This window comes from Echiichthys vipera, assembly GCF_963691815.1.
Source record: "Echiichthys vipera genome assembly, chromosome: 18".
NCBI lineage: Eukaryota > Metazoa > Chordata > Actinopteri > Perciformes > Trachinidae > Echiichthys > Echiichthys vipera.
In genome coordinates this window covers 11,245,907-11,259,549 of record NC_139843.1, presented here as the reverse complement: position 1 = coordinate 11,259,549, position 13,643 = coordinate 11,245,907, and the positions used below count along the sequence as shown (strand labels likewise).

Below are 13,643 nucleotides of genomic sequence, written 5' to 3'. Positions count from 1 at the left end.
GGTTGATGAAGACATAGTTTCAAACTGGGTGTGATCAGAGCAAGTAGGGTGAAAGTAGGGGGGAGGAAGTAGGGAAGATGCCATTGCTCCACCACGTTACACCCCCTGACACGATTTGGCACCTTGGTGAAGTTTTTTATTCAAAATATTACTTGTATCATATAGGAATCTATGGGCAGTGCTGGAAGAAGTTTTAGATCCTGGACATAAGAAAAAGCCTAAAATACTTATTGTAGTTACAATTAAAAGTCCTGCAAAACTTCAGAAAACACGCATCACAACTTTAAGTGCCCATTATTAACAATGACCTCTTACAGAGCAAATATAGTACTAGTAATATTGCAGAATTTACTCTTTAGCTGGTTAAAGAGGTCATTTCATGGCTCATGGCTATCAAACACATGTAGTAATGTATAAAAGTACAGTAGAACCTACTCTGAAATGTACTTAAATAAAATAAAAATACTCAAAGTATACTTGAGTAAATGTACTTACAAAGTTACTCACTAACTGAATCTGGAGAAAATACTTGGTACCACAATTTACTACTGCAATGAAATGTAAGAAAATAAGCCCAACATTACAGTAAAACACGAGCCTTTATTTTTCGCAATAAGAAAAGCATGTCGTTAATACTGTGACACGTTTTAAAAATGACACATAGATCAGTGACAAAACAATTAACATTAGAAGCTTCCAATCTATTATCAGTGCCCCTTTAAAAACAGGTGGAACAAGTAGGGGAAGGGCAGTACTGACTGAACGTGCATGACAACTCTGGGTGGATGACAGCTGGGTGCGATTAATGATGACGTGGGACGACGTCTTTTGTGTTTGACAGGATGAAAGATTCACCTGGAAAAATTAAATTTCATTCACTGGCCAGATATGAAAAAGGTCCAGTGAAAGAGCACAAAAACAACATACTATACAAGTTGCCTTTTCCTAAATAAGACTTGCTCTGCAGCTTTTGAGGTGGGTTTCACTGATCTGATCATTCTGGTAAGGCACCACTTGAATTTGAATGGGGCAGTGGGTCACATGTGTGGTCGGTGCTTTCAAGAGAGGAAAATCTGTAGGTCTGTGTGTGCTGATTTTGGCCTGTTTCAGGAGAAAAAAAAAATAGTTTGCACAGTCTGAGAGCAAAGAGGATGATGTGGAACATTTACAACTGAGTCTCTTATAAAAGGAGGAAGACAATGAACACTGGCATTCTGCTGTATACAGGTTTGAATATACAGTACAATAAATATAAATAGACTGAGGGAAGACTGAAGAAGATAAAACAAATCATGGATACAAAACGCTATACATTCGAGTCAAATATACACTGCAGCATGGAGAAGAAACAAAAACCCTGCATGTCGATGCTATATTTGGCAAGTGAGCCAATAAAACCTGAACACACGCTCGCATGAGACCGGCGTTGTTCCTAACAGGCTGTCCTGAGGTCAGTTTTGACATTGAACTTCCACAGTACATTGACTCTTGCTCTATAGACATGCTGTCCCAGGAAAACCTTTTAAAAATGTATGCCTTGTTATGTCTTCTAAAACTAATCAACCATGATGCTTAGACTTCCAAAGTGTTTCTTATGACTGGTCTCCTTCATGAAAGTTGAGGCAGTTTTACAAGATTTTAGTCAATATCATTTAGATTTTGGCAACAGTGACATGTCTGATCAGCTGATCCAAACCTCTTTTTAAAAAAGACCTCTTACGCACTTCTTTATTTACAATGTTGATTCTGAAGTAATGTCTCAGAATTAACCTTCCCACTGTTTATTAGCGTCAATATGAGGAGTAAATTTAGGAGGGAATGCAATAATCAAAAAAACCTAGAAATAGTGGGGAGATTTCGCAAGACACTCGGGAGTAAGAGCATCAGGAGGTGACCGTGGGTTCAACTTGATTTTGTCCACTGCAGGGCTGCATTTTCCCACATGATCCTCCACTTTAGCCAAACTGGAAAAAGAAATTTCCAGGTCCAGAGTCTTGAAAAAAGAAGAAGCAGAAGAGTAGTTAATATCAAGCACTTTCTGTGATCGTTTCTTACGTGCTTCAATAAACCTAAAAGGCCCCATAGTGTGCTCATTTTCAGGTGCATCCTTGTATTTTGAGTTTCTTCTAGAAAATGTTTACATGCTTTAATGTTTAAAAAAAACAAACACTTGATCTTTCTTATACTGTCTGTCTGATTATAGCTATATTCGCTCTGTCTGAAACGCTCCAGTCTAGCACCTATCTCTTTAAGCACTTCTCCTGAAAAAGCCCAGTCTGCTCTAAATATCAGCATCTGCGCCTTTTTACCTAAATATAGTATAGTTGTGACATCACAACTGGACAGAAGTCCTGACCGCTCCTTTAAAAGGCATGTTTTATGAACGTGGGCTATCTGTATTTCTCTGTGGATTGAGCGTTTTGATCCTTCACAGTATTTATACCACCTCAACCTGGTTTATAATTAAAAAAACACGGTACTTTTAAGTATGTCTAAACTGGGTGAAAAAACATACCTGGACTGGAATCAAAACTATATCCTCCCCCTCCTCCTCCTCCTCCTCCTCCTCCATGGCCGCCAAAGAAAGCCCTGAAGATGTTGTTTGCATCAAAATCTAGAGAGAAAGCAAAGGAAAACATAGCAGAATTAGTTGGTGATGACTAACTTTAGGAGAAACAAGATGGAAAAAAGAACAAAACTGCTGAAACTGAAAACATAATTGAGATAAATAAAGCTGTTTTATATACTGTGTACACATTTTACTTGAACGAGTGTCATTAGTACAGCGTAAGTACAGTACAACTATAAAAACCGTCAAAGTTAAAGATCCATTTGGGACGTTGAGGTTCATAGACTTCAGTGTGGTACGTAATACCTAAAAACACAATCAGCATGCAAAACATGCTTTCTACTCTTTTCATAGGCCGAGTTATTAACCTATAAGGGAATCCGTGAGAATACGTGGAGCAGAACGTTTGAATATCCACAAAAATTTCAAAAGTATGGGTACAACGCTAAAGAAAAAGTTATGATGCATGTGTACAGAATTTTCCATTCTATTTCTCTAAAAGCAGCTAATATTTGACCTGCAGGTCGAACACGCAAAGAACAGAAAAGACTAAAAGCATTTTACCTCCACCATCAAAGTGGCCGTCATCATCCAGGTCGTGTCCATTGTCGTAGCGGATCTTCTTCTTTGGGTCGGAGAGCACGGTGAAGGCCTCGCCCACCTCCTTGAATTTCTTTTCCTCCTCCTTCTGCACCTCTTGAGTTGCGGCGCTGTGGCGATCTGCAAAACGATGACACAGTTAACGTAAATAATTATTGAATGTAATCAAAGTTGGAAACCTTCATGTCTGTGCAAGAGGTCTACCTGGGTGGTGCATAAGTGCCCGTTTGCGATAGGCTTTTTTGATCTCGTCCTCTGTGGCATTCTTGCCGACCCCCAACACCTTGTAGTAATCTTTCCTTTTGCTCTTCTTCAGCTCCAGCTGTGCAGTCTTCAGCAGATGCTTGTGTTCTACAGGGATAAGATGTGAATGAAAACCTCATCCACTAGTGTATCATTTAAGACCGGTAAAGTAAAAAAAAAAAAGACAGCCACCCACCTGATGTTTTTTCTGTCTGGTAAACTTTTTCATAGTCCCGTACGGCCTCCTCATACTGCTCTGTGTTCGTGTAACTATAGGGTCACACAAAGCCATTAAAAAACGGCACAATGCAAATCACACAAATTAGTAAAAATGCACTCATTGACTGCGTAGCATACCACTGAGCTCTTCTTAAGTAGGCCTTGATGTAAGTGTCGTCTAGTTTGATTGCACTGGTGCAGTCTTCAATGGCTTCATTGAGTTTCTTCAGCTGTTGACGAGGAAGAAGTGAACTGATTGAAGAGCTTCACGAGCAATTAATCACACAGCATTATTGATCAAATGCCTGAGACTGCTAATATGCTGATTAGTGGCCTCTTACCTTTGCTCCTGCCGTGGCTCTGTTGCAGTAGAGTTTAGCGTTGGTCTTGATGTTGTTGGGGTCTATCAGCAGGGCTTCAGTATACAGCTGGTAGGCGGCTTCATAGCTGCAGTTCTTAAATGCCTGGTTGCCCTCATCTTTCTTGGCTTTCAAGGCTTTGGCATTCTGATATAGAAAGAGAAAAAAGAAACATTTATTCAAACTTGCAGTTTCAATTTAAGCTGTGTAAAAGATGTTCTCATTATTTTGGCATGTCTTGCACCATGGAGTTACTGCGTTAACCTGCCTTGTTATTTATTGGAACTGTAGGAACAGATATAAATCAGAGTTAACTGAAACATTTCTCCAAACTTCTTCTTTCGACAAACCTGCCTTTGTGAGCATGTTGCTATGCTGTCCTGCATTTTGCCTTTTTAATTTGTATAATGCCATTAGAGATTGCAATTGCAAGAAGCTAACACTGCAAATGTGTTGCACTGCACCCAAACGGAGTTAAACAAACAATTTGCATTTTTTTGTCTTTTCGTACACATTCATCTAACATAAGACATTACAAAATAATAGACTATGGAAGTAGAATATAAAAATTGCAATCTTACCCTGCAGGCTAGCCGGGCCTTTTCATGGTCAGGTGCCATGCGCAGAGCCTGGACAAAGAACTGTACAGCTTTATCGATGCAGTCCTCGTAGTAGAGACACAGACCTCGGACGTAGAGCGCGTCTGCGTTCGTGGAATCCATTCGCAGGATATCACTGTAAAAGAAAGTTTAGTTAAAAGATCTGCTGGGAAGAATCTGTGAATCAATTTTTTTCTACTTATTGGAAAGCTATTATGGCAGATTCTGTATTCATATTCAAAATCTCATATGAATCCAAAAAAATGTTGCATCACTGTTACAAAACAATAATACACCATAAATCTAACACCAGCTGTTCCTACCTTGCTACAGACTGGGCTTCTGGATATCGCCCCAGTAGAGCCAGACACTCAGCCTTGAGGATTTTGAAGCGGTGGCAGGCAGAAGCCACGGCTAAAGCCCGGTCCATGCAGTACACCACCTGGATCAGGACAAGTGCCAGTTCACTATACCTGTTACACTCTTATCGTTGAATTAAATGATTATTAAATGTAAAAAATGTTGGCTTTCCAGTTCAACAAGTGTGAACAGAAGTATGTAAATAGGCCGCCAACTACTAAACTCTTCAACCGACAGTCATTGGATTCATTTAACTAATCATGTTGGAGGACAGGGAAATCTTTAGATCTGGTGCTCATGACAAACCCAAGGACAATTATAAATGATTCCGGATGTTATTTATATTTTCCAGTTATGATCATGACCATTTGCCACAGAAATACTATTAAAAAAACAGAAGCATTTGACCAAAAGAACAACTGATCACAACTAAGATGTGATCAGTTGTTTTTACTGTTTGGCTTAAAAGAGAATGGCTGTAACGTACCTTTCTGAAATCCCGCTTCTCAAAGCCAAAATCCGCCATTCGTTCATACTCCAGGAGAGTCGCTGCTGTCTTATGCTAAAATGTAAAAAACAGTCGTCCATTAAAACTTTCCTTACAATGGTATCAGACGGGGCTGCATGATTCAGTCTTTGCTTCAAAGATTGCCCAGTAATGTACGTTATATAAGAAAGGCGCGGGTGATCCCCACCTCCTGCTGGGCGTCTCTGTTGCTGGGCTCCAGCTCCAAAACCTTCTGAAAGCAGCGATTGGCCGCCATGGCATTTCCCAGTAACAGGTGGCACTTGCCCTCACGAAGATGACCCTGTGGGACAGGAATGGCACATTTCCTTATTAGAACTGTGTAAAAAAAGAAGTCTATTCTGCAAGTGCAGTTGGGGGTTTTGAGTCAGTAAGTGGCAGGCAAAACTGAGGATGAAGACGTTCAAACCGACCTTCATGAAACAGTCATCTAGGCGCACAGCCTGCTGGGAATCTTCAAGGGCCTCTCGAAAGCGACAGAGCATCATGAGGGTGGCTGCCCTGTTGCCATAATAACTGGCAGTTTTGGGGCTTGCATCTTGAGATAAAGGAAAGTCACACGGGCAAGTTGAGAGGTGATAAATTAAAGATAAATGCTACAAACATATTGTAAGGTGACACAAATGGCAGAGGTCAAGATGTCCCCGAAACACTTTTAAAGTACATGGTGGGAACGCATGTTGGAAAATATCAGGTAGGGACAATGACCCAATTGCCAACAGAAATGTCACCGGTATTTGTTTTGCTGGCAGTGGTGTGACTAAAGGAGATCACCAGCATGTCTCAACATGAGAGTAGTTAGTGGAAATCTCACCTATGGCCTTAGTATAATAGTTGAAAGCCTCAGAGTAATCTTTGTTGCTGTAGAATGCATTTCCTTGTTCTTTGAAGCCTTCAGCCTGACTGTAGAGGAAAACAGAAATCAAAGGCAAAGTGTTAACAGAAGCTTGGCAAAGAGAAAAGGAATTAGCAGATACTGTTCAGCATAAATCAATCAGTCAGTTAAAGCCCTGGGGTTGTATGGGGAACATATTTATAGTCAGCGTATCACCTACAGGCGATGCTGGCAGGTATGCCTTGGAAAATCGGTTTCAGTGTGCTGTAATTTTGAATATTTTCACCACTTTACGTTGACGTCAGACAGCCATTTAGACGGGGACCTAAAACATTTGTGTTCCCTCTTCAAAATGACCAGACTCCTTTGACAAAAACAGTATTTTTTATATAAACCTTGCAGGATAGGGAGTTGCTGGTCTACCGTTGACTCGGTTGGTTAGTTTGCTTGTGGTATTGCATGACTTAGGTGTTTTAAAGGATCAAGACCGATCAAGGCCGCTGTCGACCAGCAACTCATGAATAGTGATGGGTTCTCCAAACTAGGCGTGCAGAGTGATGAGTAATACACTGTCATCAAACCAAACCAGCTGATTTGCTAGTACTCATCAGATAATCTTGAAAGGCAGAGCCTTAGTTACAGGAAATTAGAACTGGACTGTGGGCGTGTTACACCTGGAACTGGGACAACAGCGCAGGGCACACACAGTCCTGATAGCTGCAGTACTAAACATAGTAGTGAAATTCACCTGATGCAGACCTTTCAAAGTGCCAAGAGTTAAAAGGGTAAAGCAATGATTATTCATTTCACAGGAGGAAGAAGCTTCTGCTGTGCTGTGTCTGAGCATTTCAAACTAAGATTGGGTGCAGAAGAAAATTTGACCCTTCGACATGAGTGCAGCAGCAATTCGCACTGTAACGTCTATTACGGTCTTTAAAATTGTACTAAATTAATAATTGACGGTTGAAAATGCCTTTTAAGAGATTGCTTCTCTTGCCTTTGATATTCTCGTTTATATTTCTTCATTATCTTATTTGTATGTCATTTTATGTGTTTCTTTCCAATGCCTTTAATGTTTTATAATGGAACGATTGGCAATTTAATAATTGGCATCTAAGTATGAGAGATTGTTTTGTAGGTTGTTTAGGCACCACATTTAAAGAGCTCTAGTTTATTTCCCCCACTCCATGTGCAGTTAAGCACGAGCACAGTCTGAGAGGCTGGAAGGGAGGGGGGAATGAAATGTGTGTGTGTGTGGTGTGGACCCCACAGCCTGCCAAAATGATTGGATTCAAAGACTAAACTCGAAAACTCATGAGCCTAAAATTGCATTCAATATATGGGGAATGTATGTTTCTTTCCAATGCTTTTAATGTTTTATGTAAAGCACACTGAAATACATTGTTGTTAAAATGCGCTATACAAATAAACGTGCCTTGCTAAAATAAGATGATTTCTTCTTCTTCTTCTTCTTTTTAAAGCCCAGAAATTGAGGGGCCATGTTCCAATTGAGCTTTTGCTTCTAAATGGCTTTTCAAACAGTGTCTTTTCATCATCATCTTGCATTATGTTTCTAGTTAAACACTGTGTGTGGTTTCCCTATGTACTACTTTGATGGTGTAAGTAGCCCTTTAACTACAAATATGCTGTTGCTCTTGAAGATGGTTTAAAAGTTGGTTTCTAGTTATCAAAACAACTTTAACAAAAAATCAACATTCGGCAGCTAAGCTCAACACTGACAACAGCAGTTTATTAATTTACATTATCAATTTTCCTGTACACACACTCCCTTTTGACACATCGGCAACACACTCATTCTGCTACTTTGGATTATTTCAATCTCAAACAACTGCACTTAATGTGAGAATGTAATCATTCCTATATTTTATCTTACACATGATATGGCATATTCTTAACCCAGCTGACTAAATTTAGGATTGTTATGAAGACATTTAAAAGAACAACAAAGTGTTACTTCCCATTTGGAGTGGACAAAACTCGGATCATGCTGCCTACTTCTGTAAACACAGGTGACTACGTGACAGGACACAAATTAAATGCAAAGTGTACTGTCATGGATGATCGCCTAACGGAGGGGGCATACTAATATGAGCTAAACTTCAATGGTGCATCACAACACTTTAATTTAAATAACTGAGACTGTTTTAGAAGTTAGAGCAGGGGTCTTCAACATTTTTAAGGTCAAGGACCCCTCAGCTGAAAGAGAGATGAAGCAGGGACCACCTACTACAAATATGGTATTAAATTGAGATGCATATTAAATTGGGCCTACCAACTAAGGCGGGCTAAAACCTATACACAGAGCTTTTTATGGTGCATGCAATACTAGGATACCGCAATGATCATTATTAACATATTCATATATCAAATGTTAATCACACTTTGGAAGGCACATTGAGTCTTTCAGCTTAATTGAATCTGTACAGGTCTACCTTAGTGGCTACCTTGCCTTTAAGCCAGTATAGTAATAGCAGTAAACGTGTGTATTTTTTCACAAATGTACCTTTGCTAATAATTCGTTGAAATCATGTTAATGTATATTTCAGAGATTTTTTTTTAAAGAAAAAAAACATCGGAAAGATTATCAAATCATTTGGCGGCCCTTAGTTTAAGATTTACGAGTTAGATCATTACACTAATTTTATCTGATGTTTGAGAACCAAGTCTAAACAGTTTAGTTAAAGCTTCTCTCTCTCTCGTGGAACTTTCTGGAAAGAGGAAAACACCAAAGACGGCTAATGTCTAGTAACAGTCTGTAAATACTGGTGCTTTAGTCCTCGTGTTTAGATGTATACAAAAGTGTCCGTTCAAATATGCTACAATGAACTCGTTAGTCTTAAAACTCAATAATCTTGGATAGCTGTTAGCTGAGCATGTGTCAAGAAGACACGCTAATTTTCTTCACGTTAGCTCAGTTCCTTTGACGAAGAAGTTGCTAAGCGACGTGAATTTGAAGAATCCACAATTAGCTGTCTGATATGAACATTAACATCACAATAATTACACCGACGGCCTGACATTAATTGAAACCAATGGGACGTAAAGATTTAGCTAAATTTGCCGTTTTCTCCCCCGGAAAGCTAACGTTAGCCCGGTTAGCTCGTCTCCCGGGCTGTTTGTTCCCGAGCCTTTGTCAGTTAACGACGGTTGAGTTCAGTCAGTGACTCCGGGGTCATTTTCACGTTAAACACGCAGCACAACGAAACACAGCGGGCAGTCGTAGTTTTATCCTTACCGTTCCATGTCCTCCGGATTGCGGATTTGTGGTTCTGTGTCCACCGGCATGTCGATGTCAACAGCTGCCATTTTTTTCTAGAAAGGACGAACACGAAGCTACGTCATTTCCGGTAACTATGTATTATCCTTATCCCCATTTTTTCTTCCCTTTTTCTTGAGGTCGTGAGAAAATAGGCCGCTGTCAACAGCATCAAAATATAACAAGGCAAGCGGTTTTAACATTTAATCTAATCACACTTACATCTGTAATCACATTTAAAATACTCATAATACAATTCTTCTTACTAGTCAGAATCAGAATCAGAAATACTTTAATAGTCCCAGGGGGAAAACTCCAGCTATACAAACCACATATTTAACAACAACAGAAACATAAAACAGTCTATTTATATAACTCTATATATATATATTATATATATAAAATATCAAAATGAATGATGATAATTTGAAGGTTGAATATGTAGAATCTTAATTAAAAGCTATATATTTAAAAAATAGTAATTATAATAATGATACACCCACGGGGCGTTTTGAGGGGTACAGATGGAAAGTTTTCCATAAAAAATATTTTTAGTTTGAATTAATAATTAATTTTTTTGACAGGTTTGACATTGAATTTCTGTCACGTTCTGTTTACATTGTCCCAACCAATAGCGTATTGCGTTGCGGGTTGCCTGTTGTTCGGCTACAGAAACAAGGAATAATTTTGAGTTGAGAGCTAGCTAATCGATTACACACCACTGGCTAATGTTAAATACTGTTGTAAAATGAGTCGTTACCCCGTATGATTCATCAACAACACGGAGCAGGTTGATCGCTTGACACACTCAACAACGAAGCTGGCAACTCGACTGCCGGAATTATTTTTTGTTGTTGGGACTAGGATCTTGAGACACTAGATGGCGGCGTTCTGCTCATTTTCCTTATTCAACCTGTAAGATATCCAGTGACATTCTTCCTTTCTACAGTTGTCATTTCGGATGACATCACTTTTGCCATGCATGTGTATTGGGCTTTCAAATCCATACAGTCTAGAACAGGGATGTCAAAGTCAAATACATCAGAGGGCCAAAAAAACAAATTTGCTACAAGCCGAGGGCTGGACTGGTTCAATGTTTATTAAAACATATTAAAATGATTGTATATAACATATTGAACCAAGACCTAACAAAGTGTACCGTATTTTATTTAATGATTAAATGAATAATCCAATATTTTTCTACGGCTCTGTCAGTAATTTCAAGTGAAAACATTTTTGCAGTGAGTTTGCAGGCTACCATTGCATTGTAATGTAGTTTTCGTGCGTGAAAAACTCCAGCAGGCGGCTGTAGCGTGCGGGCCGGTTCTAATACTAATCAAATATCATCCCGGGGGCCGAGATCATTCATCCACGGGCCGGATCTGGCCCTCGGGCCTTGACTTTGACACCCATGGTCTAGAATTAACATTCTGGATATCTGTAATGTCTCTAAATTATTACTTTGTACATTTTAATTTATGTTATTTTATTGTTATTTCTACATTTAGAAAAACATTTTTAGTGTATGACTCTGGAACATATTATACGTATATAACATATTGTACATTGTATCTTATTAGTTTGAATCTAGGATTGAAATTGATATAATAACATGTACAAACATTAGACTTTCAAAATAAATGTGACCAAAAAATGACTATAAACAACAAGCAATGTGCTGCTGTTTAAATTAAACTTCAAACCTTGCCTGATGCTTAAAGTGTATATTTAAAACCATCCCATAAGCTTCTACTTACTTTCATTTTCCAATCGACTCATGAACCGACAGCCGGTCATTTCACCTGAGAGCCTGCAGCTCCACCCGCTCGTGTGTCTGTGGAGATCAGACTGCTATTCACGGGTGTAAATATATACCGGCCAGGTAATGCAGTTGCATTGGTGCCCATGTGAGTGAGTCAGATGAGTCATCTAGGAGATATCTGTGTCCAATGAAGAACTACATTAAAAACAGCCCTGTTGCAGACAAACAGGCCAACAGCAGTATTAACACAGTTTAGAAAAGTCATAGGTGTTGAGAATTATAAAGGCACTTATTACTGGCCTTGGGTGATACATACAGTTTTATTATAACTAATAAAAGGATATGTTAGCTGAACTGACAAGAATGGTATCTGCCTTACACATACAGGCAGGCTATATTCATAGATATTGTTAATGCATACTCTATTTTTATATGCAAAATATATGGCAGAAATACGACTGTCAGATGATTATTTAATGGCGTATATGCAGACTGTGTGAAGCTGTCAAGTTCAATATTGCAGCTCTCTTCTTTCCTGTCGTGTGCACCAGTTTACTATCATCTCTTGCCTTTGTATTAGAGGGCACTTTGCAGGTTATTGCACCAAAAATGCTTTTTTGTTAAAATCAGTCGTCATTTCAGGACCACAGTGAAATAAACAGCGTCTCTGATGGTTTTCACATTAAAGCACTTTACCCACCGGAGCAATATCCATAGCTCTGATAGCTTTCTCTTTAACCCCTCTACGTTCCCAATACAACAGCCTCAGTGACTTATCCAGCTGTGAAATCCAACACGCTGTTGGTAAATATATAAACAAGGCACTGTGTGTGTGTGTGTGTGTGTGTGTGTGTGCTTCATAACTAGCGTGCACTAGGGTTCATCATAATCGTAATGCCCAGCTGTCATCACCACAAGGATTTACCGGATAAAATGATTAACAGATGAACAGCTGGACATGCTATAACTACGCTATGGCTAATTGTGTAACTAAATAACACTCCCACCACCTCTGCGTGATTCTCAGTAAAAAACTACAAAAACATTCAATCTATTTCTTTATTTACAGTTAATCTCCCCCTTTAAATATGCTAAAATTAAACACCAATCAAAGAGGGGAGAATGGCAAGGTGCCCTTTGTGAACACGGAAACATCTATGCTTTAGTATCTCAAATAAACAGATGTAGATGGCATTTCCATTATAAAAAGCATGGTAACTATTCAAATTCATAATGTGTTGTTTGTGTTAGATAGACGTATATAAGTGCAGGGAATAGGACTGACATCTTCATCACTCTGTAACCCTTCGATTGTCATATCTTGCTCTTGTTTGGAAAAATACCACTAGAGGGCAATAGAGTATCATGATATGTCATAGTATCATGTGTGGAGATGCATCCTCAACGACTGTTTCCTCCTTCTTCTCCCTAATCAACACCATATACATTTCAGCCTGGCTGAGGGATTGACATCAACCACACATAAATACAAAGGAAGTGACATTTATCAGTATCAGCGTTTTCAAATCCTCAGGAATTCAGTGACTCATCACAATGTTTACGGTATGCTGTACGGGATAAATTTTCATCCAAAATAAATGCAGTTCTTTTCTTTTGTTGATTATATTTACCGGCCATTGAGTGATCAGAATTAAAAGCAGTATCATACCGGTGATTATTATTGACTGTGTATCTTGATCCAACACCTTTAAGTGTTCTCATCCATAACTATATTCTTACACCAAGTAAGCCCAATCTACTGTATATCTAAAATTCATATTTGCACATGAAGAAAGAAACTACAACAACTGTGTAAAAAACAGTACTATTTATAAGTTCATATAGAATACAGTATTGACATTTTTAGCACATAATAATTTACATTATTGCAATCGATGCACAGTTACACTAGTCATTATTTTTTACCAGGTGACACTTCAAAAATACATATTGCTTAAGATGACCCAGCACAATCAAGTGGGAGGGGATTTCTTAAGTGAAATAATGTTGTTTTTAATACAGTTCTTTAAAAACAAAACAACAGGTTAAATAAATACATCAAAGATGCATTTAAAAACTTGTGGATAAATCCTTTAAATTTTTAGGGAACAGCGCACATCATCCTGTCTCTTCATATTGCACAAACAGCATCAAGCTGTTGCTAAACTGTAACTTATTTATCCACACAAGTTAAACATTTGATAACTCTTAATGAAATGATCTCATTGTATGCATTAGATGTAGTATTCTTGGCATCATATCAGGGTGGTGGTTGATTGTCACCTCATAACACA

The 13,643-nt window shown here is 38.7% G+C and overlaps 2 protein-coding genes across 2 annotated transcripts in view; one reads left to right on the top strand and one right to left on the bottom strand.

Annotated features, from left to right (window-relative positions):
- The window catches only part of LOC310961026 (synaptic vesicle membrane protein VAT-1 homolog), a 243,107-nt gene that overhangs the window by 128,019 nt on the left and 101,445 nt on the right, over nt 1-13,643 (top strand). The window lies entirely within an intron of this gene.
- Nucleotides 581-9,650, bottom strand: LOC310960638 (dnaJ homolog subfamily C member 7-like). Its single transcript, XM_083932391.1, has 14 exons — nt 9,567-9,650; nt 6,290-6,378; nt 5,889-6,013; nt 5,645-5,758; nt 5,437-5,511; nt 4,913-5,031; nt 4,572-4,725; nt 3,973-4,137; nt 3,770-3,861; nt 3,609-3,682; nt 3,374-3,520; nt 3,134-3,289; nt 2,516-2,614; nt 581-1,993 (listed from the first exon to the last, which is right to left on the bottom strand). Exons 1-14 carry the CDS (start codon nt 9,635-9,637, stop codon nt 1,956-1,958), a joined length of 1,518 nt encoding a protein of 505 aa, XP_083788517.1. The 5' UTR covers nt 9,638-9,650; the 3' UTR covers nt 581-1,955.